This window comes from Falco rusticolus, chromosome 13, assembly GCF_015220075.1.
Source record: "Falco rusticolus isolate bFalRus1 chromosome 13, bFalRus1.pri, whole genome shotgun sequence".
Lineage (NCBI taxonomy): Eukaryota > Metazoa > Chordata > Aves > Falconiformes > Falconidae > Falco > Falco rusticolus.
Genome location: NC_051199.1, coordinates 13,668,021 through 13,690,162, shown reverse-complemented (window position 1 = coordinate 13,690,162; position 22,142 = coordinate 13,668,021). Strand labels below are relative to the sequence as shown.

The 22,142-nt window shown below is 36.9% G+C and overlaps 1 protein-coding gene across 3 annotated transcripts in view; it reads left to right on the top strand.

Annotated features, from left to right (window-relative positions):
• Nucleotides 1–22,142, top strand: part of SLC9A9 (solute carrier family 9 member A9) — a 211,426-nt gene that overhangs the window by 31,334 nt on the left and 157,950 nt on the right. For all 3 annotated transcript variants that reach the window (XM_037406813.1, XM_037406812.1, XM_037406814.1), the window contains exon 5: nucleotides 15,980–16,095. In XM_037406813.1, coding sequence (XP_037262710.1) covers nucleotides 15,980–16,095 — 116 coding nt within the window. The remainder of the gene's footprint in view (nucleotides 1–15,979; nucleotides 16,096–22,142) is intronic.

The following is a 22,142-nucleotide window of genomic DNA, read 5'->3' as shown; positions in this document are numbered from 1 at the left end:
CTTTACTCCCAATTTCTCTCCCCCCTCCCCTGCAGTGGTGCAGGGAGATGAGGAATGGGGGTTGCTGTCAGTCCATCACACGTTGTTTCTGCTGCCCCTTCCCCCTCAGGGGGAGGCTCCTCACACTCTTCCCCTGCTCCAGCGTGGGTCCCTCCCACAGGAGACAGTCCTCCATTAACTTCTCCAACATGAGTCCTTCCCATGGGCTGCAGTTCCTCACAAAGTGCCCCAGCATGGGTCCCTGCCATGGGATGCCGTCCTTCAGGAACAGACTGCTCCAGCCTGGGTCCCCTGTGGGGCCACAAGTCACGCCAGAAAACCTGCTCCTGCCTGGGCTTCTCTCTCCATGGGGCCGCAGGTCCTGCCAGGACCCTGCTCCAGTATGGGCTGCCCATGGAGTCACAGCTTCCTTTGGGCATGCCCCTGCTCCAGCATGGGGTCCTCTGTGGCCTGCAGGTGGATGTTGCTCCACGGTTAACCCCCATGGGCTGAGGGCACAGCCTGCCTCACCATGGTCTTCACCATGGGCTGCAGGGGAATCTCTGCTCTGGTGCCTGGAGCCCCTCCTGCCTCCTTCTGCCCTGACCTCGGGGTCTGCAGAGCTGTTTCTCCCTCGTATTCTCACTCCTCTCTCTGGCTGCAGTTGTGCAGGCTTTTTTCCCCTTTCTTAAATACATTGTCCCAGGGACACCACCCACCATCACTGATGGGCTTGGGCTTGGGCTTGGCCAGCAGCGGGTCGGTCTTGGAGCCAGCTGGCATTGGCACCATCAAACACAGGGGAAGTTATAAAAATTTGGCTAGAGCTGCTATATAATATCAAACCCAAAATTTACCATAGTTCATAGTAGGCAATTCTCAGTGATATAATATCAATTAATTTATATCAGTGTCCTGCTAAGAAGAGAATGTTCTCCTGTCCTGCTCATTTAGGAATATAATCTTTCTCTGATCTTTGAAGTGATGAAATGAAGGAGTAGATCATAGAGGCACAGAAATTAGAGCAAGAAAAGAGCTATTAGACCATACAGCTCATTATTCCATCCCTAAAAGGCTACTCTGTAGTGCATTCTTGGGTACTTTGTCCAATAAAAACCTGGGAGCATGGAAATAATGAAGGAGCAATTCTAGTGTGCAGAAATGTCAGTCCTTTTCTGTCTGCTTTGATCCATCTATAGGATGAAGCAAAGCAGTAATTGCTGCCATTATAGAGAACAAATCTATTTGCATTTCTACAGTGCTTCAGCTCTAGCTGTGAATGTCTAATCAGTTCTATTGCTGGAAAAATATTTTCCAGCCTCTTGTCAAATCTGTGTCTGATTGCAGTGCATTACTACATAGCCACTTAACTCCATCTATATCCTGGCCCACATCAGTAGTGGGCTGTGGTGAGAATTTTTGAAGACAATGCTGGTGTGTATGAAATGTAATATAGCAGTGTCAGTGGTTCAGTAAGTATTCTTTCACCTCTAATAGAATACTGCTCAGCATAACGTGCAAGGGTAACTGTGCTTCTATAAGAACTGTAGAACTTGGAACAATGCATGTATAAAGACCCCATTGCACATTTTTGCAGGAATTTGCCCCAATGTCCTTACTAGCTTTAGCCATAATAATTACATTGCATACTTTCCACCCAGACTTTCCCTACAGTTTTGATTGTAGGCTTTATTTCTCATTCTCTGTTCTACATGCTCTATTGGAGTAATAAACGCTGTTATAAGACTGCTACATTATGATGCAAACATAACTGACACATATTTAAAAATTCATCCTGAATCTCAGTAAGTTGCACCTGCTTTTCTACCAAACGCTATGTCATTCTGCCTTCACAAACCTGGACATTTAAGGTCAGTTTAAGCTTAGAATGCAGTTTTGGGTTTGACACGGCCTCTTTGTTTCCATCACCCAGCACAAAAGTGTTGTAACCTGGCCAGGTTAAAGATCCCTATAGGAAAAGGAGGTGGCTGGAACAGCACAGAACTGGCAGACTGGCAGACTGCTTGTGTGAGCCATGGACATACTAGAAGTGAGGACAGATCATTCATTATTTCTAAGTCTCAGCTCTGCTTGCTCCTTGACAGCCCTTGGTTCAACTGAAGGAGCTCTAATATACCATGTAAAGGGAAGAAGTCGTTCAACCAGTTGTCATAGACTTGGTGAAAAACAACAAAACCAAAAAGTGTAACTTGCAATAAAATAATCAGTTTGTTCTTACAGGGGAAGTTGAGTTTACTTTCCTCCTTTTTACTATCAGTTAATTTATGTTAGCAAACTCTGTAGCTTCTAAAGCATTGTATCACATGGATTTGGTTTACTGATAGTCAAATGTTTATACGATTCATCTGGCAGAATTGTTCATGCCTAGCAAAGAAAAGGGGACTCTTCTCCAAGCTCTTTAAATACTCAAAGATCAATAAAATATACAAAACATGTTCAGGGTGGTGTCAGGGACCGACAGTCATGCTCAGTAACAATGTAAATCCAGTTACTCATGCAGTTACTCCACATTTCACTTGACCAATGAACATCGTTGTGAATTAATATTCTCATATTCCTGGAAAGGGATAAGGCAGAAGTCTACAGATCACTCTGGCACGGTCCATATCTGACAAAAAGCAGCATGCCCTCTGAATAGCTAGTATATCCTTGGTAGCGTGGACGTTTGCATTTGCATTGTCATTCATTACCCTGAACTTGTCAATTGCAGTAGAGGATTAGGGAGTGACTTCTCTAATCCCATCCTTCACACTCTCCACAAAGAGCAGTTGCCTAAGGTGCCTAATGCTTTTGGTTATTGTTAGTCTTTGCCCCAAGGGATTGTCTGGGAAAAGGCTGGAGCAAATTAATTTGAAGTCCTCTTGAGGCTGAAGGTAGACATTTTTGGCAACCAATCTGGCAGAAGTTTTTGGGACCTTCCTTCAGGCCAGTCACTGGCATAAACCACTCCCTGAGGAGCAGGGACTGGAATGGACAGTGAATGCAGAAACACAAGTCATCTTATTTCCATCTAGTTGCCCAGTATTCACTCTTCTCCCATTCCCAGTGCTCCTCCAGTATGGTAGCTAACTAAGCTCTCTTTAGGAATTTTATGGCATCAGAGAGAAAAAGGCCAAATCTTCAGCACAATATTGTCATTATCATATTTAGCCATAATTAAAGAACTGTCTTAACAGATGCATATTTGATACATTTTGATATAAAAAATAACAAAACTACAATGAAGAAACAGCTGTGTTCTATGAAGCAGAACCAACATTACTGTTTGAAGGATCTGATTAAAATATGTGTGTACCTACTGAACAATGTAAACTGTATGATACAATAACATAATGAGGTTGGGGATGATAGAACTCTCATAACACTAAGACTCATAACTGCAGAGTCAGCTTCTTTATAAGACACCGAAGCTTATAAATTTTTTTATTATTACAACTTCAGAAGCCACAAACCTGTTAAATAAGAGTGTTTTAAAGTAGAAGTACAGTAGCAAAATAGTGGGCTTCTTTGGGACTCTGCTGCTATATTTACTGTATTAAAAGAACATTTCTATCCAGCACACCAATTAAGTATAGCAGTATAAGCAGAAGATAACATGTTTGCCACAAGTTAAATCAGAATTTTTAGCTCATGTCCTGCTGACTCACTCTGAATCATATCAGGATGGATACTTTCACCCTGAGAAATTATTTACTGACCTAGAAGGTTCCTCTTTCTGAAAGTTTATCACACTAGTTTCGTGTCACATTAGATCTATCTGTATGCCTGTCATTCAGTTAATTTTTTAATTTTTTTTCCAAGAAAAAAAACCTCACAGTTTTCACTTGACCAATGAACATCATTATGCATTAATACTCTTATACCCCTGGAAACAGGAGCTAGCCTGGACAAAAAAAATCTTGTAATTTCCTCTATTCTTGTTTCCTATAGCAAGGATACTGCTTAAAACAAAAAATGCCAAACAATGTTAAAAGTTGGGTGGCTTTCTTTTCCTGTCTACACACTTAAAGAGATTCTCAGACTTTCAGAGGTGTAATTTTTGGATTTAAATTACTAAGGAAGAAAATCTGGTACAAGAATGAATCACATCCCAAGAGGTAATCATAACTAAGAAACATGAAACTCGGGGCTGATATTCTTCAAGGTCCCTTATTTCTATGGGAGGTTGAACCAAGCCTGAGTAGATACCGGAAAACACTTAAAGCCTTAGCAAAGTCCTTATCTGTCCTAAACCCTTTCAACTGCTTCATCAAACAATATATCTTGCATTTCTAAACTGCACTATAAATTAAATGTCCAGCTTGATAATCTCCACTTATGGTATGGGTATAAATTTCTGTTTTCATTGTTCTTGAGCACTTGTATCACTATTAGATTGAGCTAATACAATAAAAATGCTAAAATGGTTTCAAACATGTTTCTCTGTAGTTCATTTCATGCCCCATTTTACAGCAGGTTATTCTCTAATCTAATTTACATTATTCTGAAATCACAAACTGAACGTAATTATCTTTTAATGGTAATACAAGCTCATTTAAAGGGAACATAAGGTGCTCCAGTAAAAACTTACTATAACGGGTCCTTGCAAATAAGATCATGGGGTTTATGTATTTTGATGGGAAATATTACATGAAAATATTTTCATTTTTTATCTCTACAATATAGTATTTACACTGTATTTAAATGTAATTTAAATTAATATTTAAAAATATTACTGTTTCAGAATCTTGGGGAAGGGGGTTCATTCTGAAATTCAGAGAATATCTGAATTATTCATGAATTAGTTCAGCATGAATACTAACCAGAAGCATGAGTCTGTTTTCCACATAGACTGACAGCAGGCTAGTACCTAGCTATGTTTTTGTACTTGGAGAAGAAGTTCAAAACGTTATTGGTTCTCACTTTCTTCACACAAAATACTTTTCTTCTGAATTTCTGCTGAATCAAACTTTTTTTTTTTTTTTTCATTTTAACCATTCAGGTTGCCATGGTTTAACGCCAGCCGGCAGCTAAGCCCCACACAGCTGCTCGCTCACTCCTCTCGCGGTGTGATGGGGAAGAGAATCAGAAGAGTAAAAGTGAGAAAACTTGTGGGCTGAGACAAAGACAGTCCAATAGCTAAAGCAAAAGCCTCACACCCAAGCAAAGCAAACCAAAGAATTCACTCACCACTTCCCATTGGCAGGCAGGTGCTCAGCCATTGCCAGGGAAGCAGGGCTCCATCATGTATAACTGACTTGGGACGACAAATGCCATAACTCCAAACATTCTTCCCTTTCCTTCTTCTTCCCCCATTTCATACGCTAAGCGTGACATCCTATGGTCTGGAATATCCCTGTGGTCAGCTGGGGTCAGCTGTCCCAGCTGTGTCCCCTCCCAATTTCCTATGCCCCTCCAGCCTTCTTGCTGGCAGGACCTGAGAAGCTAAGAAGTCCTTGACTTAATGTAAACACTATTTAGCAACAATTAAAAACATAAGTGTGTTATCAACATTATTCTCATAATACATCCAAAACACACAGCATCGTCCCAGCTAGTAAGAAGAAAATTAACTCTGTCCCAGCCAAACCAGGATACAGGTCCATGAGGCTGGACGACTTTACCTAGACAGGTCTTTGATACTAACATTCTCAACCGTCCTGAAACCTATTTCTGAAAGTAGAATTTTGCTGTTACATGGAGTTCTGAAGAAAACTCATATAAAAGTTTTTTTGACACAGGGAATGTTCTTGAGGTTGAAAAGACAAAATGATCCTCGGTTATCCCTCTGTCAATATAATAATGAGGTGATGCTCAATGATATTAAAGGTCAGCACTTTTGAAGATTCAAAGGTGAAAAAAAAAGATACAAACTTTTGTTCTTGGTCTGTAGCTAATCTGCGATACTTAATGCTATCAGATGTTGTTAAAGCCATGGATTTAGCAGAGTCTCTAACAAAGTCAGACATTTATATTGATAATGAGATGGGATTAGGGGTTTTCGTATTTCAGAATACAAAGCACCCACTTAGCTGAGAGCTAGAAAGGAGCTTCTTTTGTAGAAGACAATTTAATAATTGGCTGTAACAGGTTGGTTTGAACTTACAAAACTCTTGAATGTTTTCACCAGACTAAATTTTTCAGCATATTGACATCTTATAGGTAAAGAAGGAACCTTGCAAGTTATGATTGCTACAATAATTATAATGATTGAAATAACTCATTGGTGAACTGAATTCATTGCTGACTGAATCAATTAGTCAATCAATTATTGAATCTGATTTAACTGACACCCTGACTGACTTCATGTTTTAGTTCAGTATGTGACAACAGTTGTGTAATCCAGGAACTCAGGATTGTTGGCATTTAGTTCCAATGTTTTTAATTCCTATAGGTAATACTGTCAGTCTTATTTTCCCTCTGTAAACTAGGTATTTTCAGTCCTTCTCTTTTCATATGGAAGTCTCTTAATGGTGCTAATATTTTACTTAGAATTCCACCACCTTCTGTACAATGGTGATTTAGGCATTTCTAAAATAATTTACCATTATTTTATCTGGAAAATCTTATATCTCTGTCTGATTTTTTTAGATTTTATTTTTACTGCCATAAGGATATCTGTCTCAAAATATGTGTGTAAGATTGTCAATTATTCATTATCTATTGGAGGTTCTCCCAATTAAGAATACTGAGTAAAGTAAGTCTTGATGCAATGTTTAAATCTTTGTGGTACAATAAAATATTCAGGGGAACTAAGATTTGGGCACAGTAGAGCTGACTGTGTTTCATGGCTCATTTGCCCAAGTAATTATGAGATTTTAGTCATCACTCAAAGATCGAGTGTAGCTTTTTCTTTGCAAAAAGGTTCAAGGTTTTATATATATACTGCATAATGGCTCTGATTTAAGCAGAGCTTGGGAATGCAGGGATCCTGAAGCTGTGTTATACTCATTAGAGGAATATTAAACATGCATTAAATGATATTGTGTGGTTGTGAATTGGTTTGTATGCCTTTGGTGCAAAATGTAAAACTGTGGTACAGTAAGGGCTATTTAAAAGTCAGTCTGAAAAAAGATGTTTGCTTTAAAAAAAAACAAACATGAAATGCCATTTATTGACAGTTTCCAGCTACATTTGGTGACCTTAACTAAATATTCAGCTCACATAGGTCTACATCTTACTCCCTTTTTTTCCACTCACTTTCTTTTGCTACATTGTTAGCATTACTTAGCAAAATCTACAATTGCACCTTGACATTTTGAACCTGGGCAAAATGGTTTTTTTCAATTTTAAAGAAAAGCATCTTTATATCTCAATAGATATTTTCTATGGTCAAATGTACTACAGAAGACTAACCAAACTATAATTCATGCTGACAGGTAGCAATTCTTTACTTTCTTGAGCACAACTCCATAGGAGGCTGTTTTTAAGTAAGCAAAGGCTGAGACGTTCAGGCTTTCCAACCACTCAGGCATTCTGCATAGTCTCCTTCAAACCAGTCCTAAAGAAATCAAACACAAATGTGGCTGGTCTTTCCTAAAGCCGAAGGACTGGGCTTCCTGGGGCATGTCAGCCTTGCAGGTGGGTAGAGATACAGCAAAGGGCGCAGAGATAGCAAACACAGCAACCTCTGAGCTTGCTTTCAGTGATGCAGAGTTGGCAGGTGAGCACAGGCCCCTGCTACTGCCTTGCATACAGGCACGCTGCTGACACCCATGACTGGGTATGTTTGTATGTGTTTCCATTGATCTTCCCCAGTTTCAGCGTAAGGACAGTCTCTTGCTTAGGTCCTGCACCGAGAAAGATGGGTTGTAGAACCTAAGATAAATATTTTGAAGCCTGTGTCAGCTCTCTTTTTCTGTTACCAGTGACCCACAAATTGACTGATATAGAAACCTGGGCTGGATAATTTATTTTTTTTTTCATCCACATTCAGTATGTTTGCTTGATTGTTTAAATAACTTTGAACCACCATTACTTTCCCAAAAGTTCAATACCACAGGAATACCTAAAGACCTAAGCTACCTGCAGTACCGTGGTTACTGAAATGCAGCCTCTTTTACTCATACCCACATGTATCTTATCTCTGAGGTTCAAGGTGTGTTCCTCCCTGTTAGGCCTCCCATCAAAACTTCTGATTTAAGAAGCAAACAGAAAATAATCTGTGGCTACTAAAAAATCTTGGTGGTAGATCTCTTCCATTGGTCATTGGGAAATGCTAAGAAAAAGCACTTCTTTCATCACCTAATGTCCTGCCAGGAGCACAGCTGTGCTTACTTGGAACTGTTGTCAGATCTATAGGTGCTAAAGCTAAGTGTATAGTTCTTATACTCAGCTGTTGAATAGTCGCTGTGCCTCAGGTAACTAGGGTATGCAGCAGATTTGTAAAGTCAGTTTCTTTTCTGTTCTTCCAGTTATTTCTATAGCCAAAGGGGTTTTCTTCTTTTGCGATTTATACAGAATAACTTAAGGTAAATTTATTATTGGTTTATTGTTACCTGAGACACTTCACTGAGGGTTTCCTTTTGCTTTGATTAGTTAGCAAATGATTTATTAAAGAAAAACCCATAATAATCCCCTTTCTAGTGATTTAAAAGATGACAAAAAGAAGACTATAACATTACATAGAGCACTTTGAAATAATGAATTACTGTAGCCAAAACATTTGATGTACAGCATTCCACTGTATACAAAAAGTTACAGGAATATATTGGCATGGTAGAAATACAAAGATCAGAATAAAGGAATGAGTATTTCATTTTCAGCTGTACTATTTATGTTTTACAGCACACATTTTAAATTCTAGTGACTTTTACTGTTGTGATACTGATCGCTCAATCACTGTGTTACTTCATACACATGCAAGAATAAAATTATCTACTTTTCCTATTGTTGGACTATTAATATTGCTATTCCTTGTGAAAAGAAAGAAAAGCTACTCAGGTTTTTTTCATCTTTTGCTTGCGCGATTACGATCTGTAGCTATGTTCAACTGGCTCCAGGCTACAAGATAATCATGTCTAGATAGAGTAAGATTCTTCAGGGAGTTAGAATATGAGATGGAAAATTCTCTGCAGATTAGAAAACATATTTGGCAAGAAAGATTTAAATTACAAGTCTTGTTCATGCTACATAGCGTAACTGCACAAACACTTTAAATCTGGAATCATGCTTTTTAAACCTTTAACACAATAAAGACCCTTAGCAGTGTGATTCAGCAGTGGTTATGCAATGAATAGCAAAGCTGAAGAAAATACGACTGCTGATAAAATCATCAGGCAGATGGGGCTGTCTGTATTGAAGATATAGTATGTGTATTGTGCACAGCATTTAGCAGTTTCTGTTGCATTCTAATTATGTCCCCTACAGCTTTAAATTGAGTCAATTCTTTTAGAACTGATAGGTTTTCCCAATAGCTTGCATGTGAGGATGCAGTTACTTATCAAAGAAGCAGCATCTTATAAACCAACCTGCCAATATGTATTTATTGCCATAATTTTTTCTGTTTGCTCTGATGCAGAGGGATAGGTGCTGTGATGACAGTTTCTGCAAGCCAAAGATTTGGCTAGGATTTTTGAGGAAGCAAAGCTCAGCAGTATTTTTCCCACCAAACCCCCCATTCGGGCATATTTTTTACCATGAGAGATTTGTAGGATTTATTTCGAGTTGTATTTGTCTCATCTCACACGTACCTAAGCTACTTTATGCAAAGGTAGCCTGCTTGTCATTGTCATCATGCCCCTCCTTTGTTCACTGTTCACGTGTATACAGCCCCTCTCAACAGTTCCCTTGGACACCATGTTGTCTTACATTCTCAGAAATGCTGGTACCTTGGATTAGTTTTTTACCAGCTGTATTTAGGTACAGTACAGGCCCTTTGTTATGTGTTTAGATGTCAGGTATGCTGCTTACTGACACGTTTCTTATATGGCCTTTCTCATCCACCTATATGGCTAAAACCCTTGCCAGGCTTTCACCTTTCCTGTCCTGGTGACTCCAGTATCTTTCTCCTACACAGATGTGGTCTGATTCCATTTACAGCTATTCATAATGCTTCTGTTAACATCATTCTCCCAGTCCCTCTCCCTCAACATCTTCTTTCTTTGCATCTTTCCTCCAGCCTCCCCATTCTATTCTGCATCAGACATAGCCTGCTTGTTTCAAAACTACAAATTATCTCTCTCCTGCTAGCAGTATACTGGTTGGAAGCTTTATTATTTAGAACTTTCTGACAAGAGATTCCCCAAAAACCCCAAAGCAATTTCACTATCTCTTTTTTGATTCCTTCTTAAAACCAGCTGTTGATAAAGGAAACTCTTGCAAAAAAATAAGCTTTGGTTGAGCTGCATCTAAAGCTTTTCCCCAAGCTTTTATATAGTTTCTTGTGTAGTAATTACTTATTAAAGTCCTTAGGAGAGGGCTCATTTTTTCCCTCTACATTTGAACAGCAGGTAGCTCAAGAATGTCCCAATCCCAGAGTAGCTTTCCTAGAGAGGAGCTTGATAAATAAATTCACTAGAAACTTGCAGCATTACCCAGCCAGACAACGTGCTTTCCAAACTCCTTTTCTCAATGCATGGCAATAAAAGGTTAGTAGCAGCAGAACTATGGTAGTAAAAAACCTGGACAATTTACATATGGAGAATCTTCCTTTTTTTCACACAGGCAAGCTTTAATTCAGTCCAGCTTCAAAATTGTGAGGACAACCCACTGCTGAGAATCATTAAAGCCTTGCAGAGTTTTTGTTCTGGTTGCTCAGTGTATTATTTATTTTGATTTTTTGTCAGTCTGAAGTTTATTTTGCATCGTTGTACTGAGATTTTATGTGTCTAATTGGAAATTATGGTAGTTAAGGCTGTTTCCCAGAAGATTAATCTTACTTCGGCAAATCAAATATTTATATAGTGTCTCTTCTGCTGTGTAATGACATTGTATGTAACATTTTTTAGAGATGAGGCACTTTTGAAGTGCCAGACTTGCATAATCTGGAGAATTCTTAATTCCCCTGTGTTTCATTACATTACTGTTTTTTCCTTTTCCTGTTGAAGTGGCAAAACACTCGCTCTAGCTTCATGAGCTCCTCCCCACATTTTCAAAAATAATAAATTTGGGTGTAGAAAATGTCAGCTCTTCTGCAGCAAAGCTAATCTGAATTTTATTCTTCTGTTGTATTACTTCATTTATGTTCCAAATCCATGACCATATCAGTTATTTACAAATATTATTTGCAGCACTGAACCACCACCAAGTCCAACTGAGAAGTCTTCCGTGACTGTTTTTTACTGATCAATTTACTTGCCACCTCTTTCTAAATAATGTTTCTGATCACAGAAATAAATTGCTGGATTTGCATATTTATTCATAACAGTAAGAAGCTGATAAGGAGACGGGACAAACCCAAGTCAGCTCTTTGCTCTGGACTGATTGTATGTAGCTCCTTGAACAGTCGTATGTTCCTAGATGCAAAAAAAAGACATGGTTTGGGACACTGCCACCTAGCACAACACACAGCTTCAAGTTACCTATGCAAAGCTAGAGGAACACAGGGGAAAAGAATTAGACTTCAAAGTGTAGGCTCTAGCTCAGATTCCCATCACCCAGGATGAGGTGGATACCTCATCACACTTTCAGATTCATGAACGTCCCAACAGTTTAGTTTAATGAATAATGGCTAATGATGAGCAAGGTGGAGCAGCTCCTAGGCGTTGGGAACCTAGATGTCTCTTATCTAGGAAGGATGAAGGGGAACGAGGTGAAGCAGGTTTTGAATCTGAGGCTCACCTGTCTTGCTCTAATAGAGTTGAGTGAAAGCGGACTGCAAACTGGAACCACCTCTTTTTCATTCAGCTTGGGGTTTTGTGAGGGCCAGGTCTCAGCATCTCTCTAATCGACCTCACTGGCCAGAGAGGTCATTCCCTAGTTTGTGAATCCCGAAGGATCTTTAAACAATCAGTACATGCATTACATAGTGCTGGACAAGCCCCCCCAGAAAGACCTGTTAGGATGTAAGAGGCTTTATGGATGAAAATTAAGTGTGGTAAGGCTTCTAAAGAACCAGCTCTAAGGATTCAGATTTTCAACATAAGTAGAAGTCTCCTATCTAAGTCCTTTCATAGATCTGTGCCTCATTCTTTTTGTTCCACAAAATACTACTTGCTACTTCATTTTGGGTAAACAGAAGAACTCTATCTCAAGTGGCTAATACAGTATTCTCAATGATGCACTTTGCAGTATAAACACAAAATCCATATATATATAGAAAGTAGCAATTATTTTATGAAGTTTATTATCAGAGAAGTATCACATAGCACACAGAGATAAAGTTTAAGGGGCAACCACTTTCCCAAAGAACTTACAATGTAGATTAAAAGGAAGATTTAAAAAAGTATATGAAATAAAATTAATTTATGGTGTTTTAAAGTTAAGATTTTCAAAGCCACATTGGAAATTAGGGTTACACTGATTTGTAACTCAGCTTCTATTTCCTTTATGCAGCCTTGAAGATCTCAGTTCTGATATTCTAGAAGAATAAAAAATAAACTTTAGCATTCTAGATTAGTAAAAAATTAAAAAGTAAAAAAAAATCGTTTCACGATCAGAAAGATAGAAGTACCATCCTATAAACAGATTCAGAGCTCCTAATGTTAATTTGATTTGTGTCAATAGCCTACTCTGTGTCAACAGGGAGCGCTGGCTTGGGAGTGCATTCCAGTGGGACAGGAACATTCTGGAGGAAAATCAGAGTCACTGACACTGACTTATTTACAGCTTTTTAACAGATATTTTAATATTTTTTTAACATATATATTAAATGGATTGTCAAAGATGAATACAGCAATCAGATTTGCTGAAACTTGCTGGGTATAAACTTGCTAAAAATAACCTAGATATATCAAATGAAATGACAGCAGCTCTAAAAATCAGTAAGACTATTTTTTTCCAAATCTAGTTTATAATAGTAATAGGGGTATCAGTGCAGGGTGTTTCCTTGAGATTAATGTTCTGCTGTCACTGAGGTATGCTTTCCCCACTAGATTCCCATTAAGAGCACTTGTGTTGAGCAGTACTGGATGATGTTTAATAACACTGTTGTCAGGAGCTCGGGTATCCTGCTGCAATCCAACTTTTCAATATGTAGTAGAAAAGTTGCACTACATCATCAATTAGTACTCTAAAAAAAGTTTTTATTAAAATTTCTTATAGATATATTGCTTTATTGTCTAAATTTGACTAGATATTAGACTGTGTCACCTAAATAATCTCTGTCACTGAAGAAAATGATAAAGCCAGAGTGACATTTTTGAAGGATAAAAAATTACAGGCTGGAATACTAGTCTATCTCAAGTTCACCAGTCTGCATTTTAAAATGCAGAGTAGCTCCTGTGATTTGGAATTGGGATCTCTCTTAGAGAATCTATTCACACTATTGTGTGAAACTGAGAACATTATCTGATATGTATGGGATAACAAAAGCAACTTCATTTAAAAGGTAAATTTAAAAAATACTAAACACATGACAGAGCTTGTGTATATCTAGAGAAATTCAATAAGTTAAATTCCCATTTTTTTAGTGGATTGTGAGTATATCCTGTATTACAATGAATTTAATTTTTTTTTTTTCCTGAGAGAAAACTCTCAGCTGGTATAAACTGCCATGGTTCTGTTAATTTTACAAACATCAGAGAACTTACTCCAGTTCAGAACTGCCCTTTGGTTTCCAGTTTTCAAAACAGCCTCTAGATTAACTTTTTGTGTAGTTTGGGGAAGATGATAAGAAACCAAATTTTGAGATTACTTCTGTTTTCAAGTTATTGTAAAGTTATTTAAAGTGAAGGAGGGTTTGCATTTTGTATGGCTGTGTCTAGTAAGAAATCATTGATAAATGGTGATTAATGATCACTTTAATCTATTAACTTCATTTAAAATACACAGCTTTTAAAGAAAAGATAAATCAGTGTGTTTAAAATATTAATTTACAATAGGAAATTATTTCTGTACATGTTTTTGTATGTATTAGATGGAGGAGGTACAAGTACAGATCCTCATAGTTTATTTAAGCTTGCAGTTTCTCACATAATCCAAATCTACGTTTGCACTTAGTTGGGTTTATGTTTGAAAAATTGGACCTTTGCCCTTTTAGCATTACCAAAAAGTATTAAGTAGTGCATGAATTTAAAAAAACCCACAACATAATATTCTGAGTTTGCTGTTCTCTTTTCTCTGCTGGATCTTAATCTCAGTGATTAAATCAGCACTATTGTTTAGTCCAATCTTCAGTTTTATTTCCCTTTTCAGTGCAGCCAAGAATTGGATGGTGTGTGAACTAAGACCAGGTTCTGTAAGTCTTCTACTGTACTACTAAACTTTATGGCAAACTTAGACCACCTATGTCAGTGAAAGACCTGAATCCAATTCTGTCTAGTTCATCTGCAACTTTGTACATACATACTGAAATATACTGAATATATTTAGTAATGTATAAGAAACAGTGCTAAAGACCAGGATGATGTCTATGCCGGGTATTTAAAGAATTAACATGACTAAATTTGCCAGGTAGTCAAAACTTGATTTTACATAATATTTTTAAATATTTTTAACTGAGTCAGAAGAGTATCTCTGGTCAAAACCGTAAGCAGGTTTGGGCACTGATTTCTAAAAGGCATGCATATATTCACTTCCATTACACTCAACTTTGGAGACGATTGCGAATCAGGATAGCAGCAGCACAGCAGCAGTTTTTGAAGGACTCACTCCTTAAAGCAGGTGTGTGTGTGCTGGGGATAAAAAGACTAACTTAACTGCAGGGTCTTGAATCATTATTCTTTGGGAATGGAGAGAAAGTGAGCTCAGCAATCAAGGAGACCCACAGCTGGATGAATTATTTTAGAACAATTGGTGACTAACTGTTTGCTAGGCAGCTTATGTAAATACATACACAAATATTTAGGATCATTGGGAAATTCTGTGGTGACCTATCTGCTTCCCTCTTAATGTAATAAGGTTACTATACTTCAGAAAATCTACAGCTTGGTAAAATATGTGAAAACAATTTGTAATTAACTCTCAGGCTGTTTGTTTAGTAGCATTTTATCTGTCACTCATCTTCTGTACTTATGTGACTTCAGAAACATCTTCAGAGTATAGCTGAGGGCAAAATGTAGTGAAGTATGTGAATGGATGTAGCTCTGTTTAAATGAGTTTTCTTAATTCTGTAGTTAGAAGAGCACAGTTCTTAATTTGTGTTTATGAAAAATGTATTGAATGCAATTGGGTTTTTTATCAACCAGATTGAAAATGTTCAAAAAATTAAAAAAATAAACTACAGATTCTGACAACAAGTGAATTCCTTTTTTCAAGATATTTCAAGATTCTTTTTAGATTACACATCTCATATAGCATTACCTAGTTAAATCTCAGATAGCATTACCTAGTTATATTAACCAATGTTAACCTTCCCTGTGAAACCAGAGAGGTAGTGAATTTTGAAGTGTGACACTGTTGCCTCACTGCCATTGCGAGTTGTTAAAATATCTGTCTTGTTTGGAGACTTTATCTGGAACTTTGAATACAGCTAACATTTAAAAGATGATAGAATAAAACATTCATTTAGAATTATTAGAGAAAGCCACAGAGCTGATAGTAGAAATGCCTTTGTGTAAGTGTTCTACGTTAGACAAATTGGTCTTAATAATGTCTTCATAAGCTTACATGATCTTTCTTTTTGAAAAATAAACAGCTAAAAGCATTGTCCTCTGCTACCAGCAGATGACAATTATTCAGAAAAGTCTTTGCTTTGGAATTGTGTAGGATGCTTTAACACAATACTTGAACAGTTTGAATAGGAAATAGAATTTTTATGTCATAGCAGGTTATGTTCAGTATTCACATGATACATTTATTTAAAAGAAGCTGAAGAGAATAAGAACCTTCTTAATACTGTAAATTAAGCATAAGTGTTATATACTCTGCCTGAATGCCTGTCTTATCTTTCCTCTGACAGGTTGATAATGTATGGGTTTGTGAAGGCCATGGTACGCATTGGCCAGTTAAAAGGATGGGAATTCCACTTCACTGACTGTTTATTTTTTGGATCGCTGATGTCTGCCACAGATCCAGGTAACCCTTTAAAATAAATTGCTTTTCCAAAAGTCAGAAGAGTAAACAAGAATATAACAACTACTTGTGCCACAGAAATGTTCAAAGTCTCTGTTCTTGACTTTTTTATTCTCATAGCTGTTACATGTCTGATATTCTGATAGTCACCCATCAGATTGGCTCCAGCAGACATCCCTTGTGTTTGAGTAACTGGTTTATCTATGCTTTGCTCACAAACTTTATAAATAAAGTTGCTGGGGAGACTGGAAAAACGTTTTCCAGTCTTCAGGGCCCCCACATGTTCATGGCAGATACGAGAACTGCGGTAACACTGCAGCCTTATGGTTAATCATTTAGATATTGCATTCACGTGTGATCTAACCCAATGAAAGATACGGAGAATGTAGCTTTCATATTTGGCCCTATAAATACTGTTTATAAAGCATCAGTTTACAATTGGAATGCAGCATTTCATGATGATATAATTCTAAAAAGATACATACATACATACCAACAGGTTAACTTGAGTTTGCAGATGTAAGATTTAAAGCCTAAAGTTACAGTAATTAGCCAAGTCTGGGAAACAGACTCAGTGAATTTTGGAATCACAGAATTACAGAATCATTTAGATTTAAAGGGACTTCGGGAGGTCCTCTAGTCCAGCCTCTTAAATCAAACAGGTCTAACCTCAAAGTCAGCCTAGGTTTCATAGATATGTCCAGGCTTTGTTACATTGAAAAGGATAATTAAGAGTACTCTGGTATTAAAAGGGAAGTATTGCTTTTTGCATCTGTGGGACAATAGTGAAGGAGGAGGTGAAAAAAGGGGGTTGTTTTATATTTTACCTACAGAGAGACAAAGTACAAAGTCTGCAAGGGTACATCAGGTTTTTGCAAAATTTTCAGTTGAGCTGTTCCAGGAGGTGGAACAGAAAGCATTTTGTGATGCACATGACATGCTGCATTAGTGTTAACTACCCTTGAGAAGCTTCTCTGAGAAACTTATGAATAAATCTTTCAAATTCATGGCTATTAAAAGAAATGACAAAAAGCAACACTGTTCTACAAATTTCTTCTATTCTTTAAATAAACCTTCAATGTTTAACAAAAGACTGAGCTTGTGATTTATCATTCTGATGGCTTTAAAATATTTATTTACACAAAGCCAGCTGTTGCAAGATTGCTGTAAAAGCTGCATCAAATTGTTATTCTCAAATTAATCCAAGCATCCAATATGCTGCCACTTATAAAATCATCCAACTACTTTAATAAGATTCAGCACGATTGGAGCCTGTCTTCAGAGCAAGTGAAAAACATAGAAATTAGAAGCACAAAGAAAACCCAGGAAAATAAATTGCTTATGGAATAAAAGGTTGCTTACAGCTTCCAAGTATATTTCTTGATTCTGCTATGAATAGAGTTTTGCAGTTGGCTAAGTTTATTTTCCCACTTTCCAGTACAATACTATTTAGTTTTACAAATGAACATGTTGACTTACGAGAAGACATTTGTAAGACGAAGGCACTGATTTTGATTATAGTATTATTAAATCACCACTGATTAATCTGGAACGATCATGAGGGGGAAAAAAACCATGAAGCTCCTCTTACAATGGAAGGAATAAGTGACAAGGATTATTTTTCCCAGATTTTTAAATAGGCTTAAAAAGCTAACACTACAGTTGAGAAAACTACATTTAGTGTGACAAACTATCATTGGTTAGTACTGGTTTAAATTATTCTTCTGCTCAGAGTGTCTGTGCATATCCAAGAGTATTTTAATGTTTAGTCTTGCTCCCTCTGTTATCTATTCACAATATTCCAAGCTATTTCATGTTTTTACTAATGATATCTGTAAATATCAGTCCCTCAATAACTTAGAGAATTTTGAATTAAATCTTTGCTTAATTAAATGGTAGACATTGCTGAAAATATTTCATTGTGTTGTAGGATTGGTAGTGAATTATAACCTCAAGCCATGTAAAGAGTTCATTGGAATTCCAAAATCAGTTAAAATATTGTGCCCCAGAGGGCTGATACAAACTAGGGCATAAAATAATCAGTCTAATGATTTATAAGTGATATCTAGCTTTTTTTATAAAAAGAAATCTCTGATAAAATGTTGTTAGTGTTATAGCAGTAGAATAAAATAATACATTACTGTCCTAAGATGATATAATAAACTCCTGTCAGATTCACTACCTGATTTTTCATTTAATTCTTCACTGTGTATGATTATAAACTCATTTAAAAAAATATTTAATTTCCCTTGGCTGTGGAAAGCAATTAAGTCTCAAAAGATGTTGAAAACTGATCTGTTGACTTGACGGAAGCAGTTTTGATTGATTTCCTTATTTGTAATAGTAAAGATGACTGGTAGATGTTTACATGTTAAATGAAGAATTTTACTACCAGGGCAGTAAACAAATGTACGCCAGCTAAAAGTTACTAATATTGTTAGGAAGGAGGAAATAATGTCATAGCACTCTGTAGGTTTTTGTTTTGAAGGGTATTTGAAGATCTTTAATATAGAAATTTTCCCATAACATTAGTTTAGAAGAATTGCTCTTATATGCTGTGGGTTCCCTTATACAGAAAACTAGCACTTGAACTAAGATTCAGAAATTAATTTATGACTGGATATACTTGGGAGTGTGTTTTGCATTATAGACTGTGTTCCCTAAACATCTGTGATACTTAGAGATGCCTCAAAAATCTCTTATATCTCTAGAAAGAAAATGTAGAAACTTCAGGGACATAACAAGGTTACTTTCAAGTGAATAATTCATTTTACAGAAAATATCTCCTTCCAATAATTTCTCATTTTCAGCAGAAAAAGTTTCTTATTTCAAGACTCCAGGTGAGACATCTAATTTCTAAGAAACAGAATGCTAAAATTCCCAAATTCTCCCTTCATTAGTCTTTGACTTAAAGAGTCAGACCAGTATTTGTCTATTATTCTAGCATCAGACCAGTATTTATATTCTTCTTTACTCTGATCAATAGCTATCATTTATCATGTAGTTGGAGAAATCATCTCTTCTTGTTATTTCATCTGTGTAAACCAACACAGATTTCACTTTTCGCTGCTGAAAAAGTTCCCTTGTGCCAGTATTGTGATTTCTGATATAACCTGATGGGAGGTTTTTTGGTGTGACCTCATCAAAGGGGATCAGGCAGTTCCTCCCTGTGTTCTGGTATGTGTCATTCATCAAGGGCAGCAAAGAGGCTGTGGAAAAGGTGCTGGTGAGGTGAGTGGAGCCCCAGGCTCTCAGTCCCTGAGCACAAGAGAGCTGCAAAATGGAACTGCCCCACATGTGAGCACGGATAAGGATCTTCTGACACCAACTGTTCTCTGTGGTCTAAAGGTAGACACAGCAATAAGCCCCAGCAATAGGCAGCTTCAGGGTACCAGTGGTTGTAAAGGAATCAGGTGAATGACAGAACAAAACCAGCACATGAAATAAAAGATTCGACCTCTGCCTTAGCCACCAAAAAATAACTGAAAAATACAGCTTTGGCAGTTTGGCTTAGCTGTTATTAACACGTTCTGTGGGATGACCTTCTAATCCAAAGCCATCTCATGTATCTTTAGCACTTTTTTTTTTTTTACCTTTTGACATTTCAAGCATAGAAAACAGATTCACCTTCACAAGGTTTGCTGAAGCACAGCTGTTCCTGAGCTATGTGAACTCCCTTGCCTTTGGTCAGCCTGATACTCACAAGCCTTTTCTCTATTTGAAGTTACTATGGTTAAACCTGAGCCGGGCCTGTGAGTTGCACTGCTGCTGTTATTGATGAAATTGGATGTTTATCAGAAAGAGCAGTTTCTGTTTCTAATAAAATCAAAGGACTTTGCATTAAGAAGCATAATTTATAAATGCAGCAAGGTAATACTTTTTATACACAGACTATAGAAGACTGTTTATAAATGTGGGTTTAGTTGAAATGTTCTTATGCTTTCTTCTTACCACTGAACTAATCTGTGAGTGGTGTGACTGATTAGTAGGGAAAGGAGACTATAATTAAAATTTGAATTGTTACTTTTAGAGAAAGACGGATAGAAAATATAAGCAAGATTTCTCTCATCTTACTTTCTTCCCATTTGATACTGCCCTCCTAAAAGAATTTAGGCCTGTAAGCTATGAAAGACATTAATAGTTCTAGTCAGAAGACTGAGGGACAATAGTACCAGTACCTTATATAATGGCCTCATTTATTTTCTGATCTTTGTTACTGTTTTCAAACATAACAGCAAAGAAGTATTGAATACAGTTAACTTAGAGACTGTTGTAGTTTGCTGATATTTTAGTTATACATACTTTTTACAGGAATTAATAACAAGTCAATTTGTTTCTACATATGTCAGCAGATACTTTTGAAAAACCAGCTCCACAGACACTTGTTCTGACTTGGGTACAACTGAAATAATGCTAGATTCAGCATCTAACAGATGTTACCTCAGGCCATGAAGTCAAGGAAGAAGTGAATCAGACTTCTGTTGGCACAAGTACTGTGAAATTCTTAGATATTTCACTATTTCATGCTTTCCATCACTGACATTTTTAATGAAGTTGACAACTTTTTCTAAATCAGGAACTCTGATACATGTTATTTCTATTTCTGTCAGTTTTCTACTGCCACAAAAGACGTTTGTTTGCTGTCCCCCAACTACCTGTCCTTACAGTCACCTAGTTCTTTACCTATCTCTACCTCTGTCCACATATGCTTAGGTTGAAGTAAGAGGTGAAGAGATGCTCTCAATTGAAAAGTAGTTTTGTATTTTTATAATACATATTGTATATAATGAATTATACAATTCTCTGAGTAGTTATCACAATGTTCCTCAAAATTGCCTTCCGAAAGCCAGAAAGGCCGTACTTATTGCAATGCAGTATCTATGATCTTTACTTAGATATGAAAGTTTTCACAGATTAGATGTGTTACTGTGGTATATGATAGCAAATATTGAATTTTTAAAATAATTCCCTTGAGTTTTAAAGTCACCCATCAGACAAAACATGATGTGACTACTTTGGACAATGATAACTATTTATAGAGTATTATTCTATCCAGAGATCAGTTAAAATGAACTTTCTTCCATAGTAGAGTATCACATCCCTTTTATTATGCCTATTCTGAATGAACTATATCCATAGATTCTCATAATTAACAAAGGCAAATGTGATCTTGAGGAAATGACTAGACGGTGGTAGGTAAAACAAGGTGAAAATATTTTACTGAACTCAGATGGAGTGCTTGTGCTAAAGATTACTTGTCTGTTCTTAGGCAGATACTGTTTAACATTTTCATTAATGAATTGGCTAATGCAATAGAGAATGCATCTTTAATGTATAATACTATCCTCAGAGGAGATAGCAAACACTCTGAAGGACACAATTAGAACTCAATATGATTCTTGCAGTGACCTAAAATCAACAAGGATAAATGCTACACTTAGAAATAATCAACTTCATAGATAGAGAGTAAGAAATGATCATTTACTGCTGAGAAGTTTTTCACATTTACAACCTGAAAATGTCATCAGTACCAATACATAGCAAAAAAAAGAAAAAAGGAAAACAGGATTTATTAACATGTTCTACAGCAACTTTTTGCGCTATTTCTTGACAGCACCTGTCAACTACAGTACTTGGATCTCATTTTGGGCACTGTATTTCAGGAAAGATATGGGCTGATTAGAAGTGATTAGAGGGCTAGAAAACATTACTGAAAGGAGGAGACTGAAAGAAGTGAGTCACTTTAGGGAGGAGGTGTCTGAAATGAGTCTTTGAATAGGCAAAATGTTGCTGGAAAGAAAAGGAATAAACATGACAAATTATGTGTGCCTCGTTAGGCTAGGAATGGAAACTACAGACTTGAAGAACAGGAGGGGAGATCAAGTTTAGACATTCAGGAATAACTGCATTTATAAATTATTTGAATACTGAAGAGCAAATTAGTCTCCCTTGGGATTTGTGGAACCAACATCACTTCAGTTCTTTAAAAACACATCAGATAAGTATCTGTCAGCAGTGGTACGGCTGGAGGCTGCTGGGGCCAGACAAAC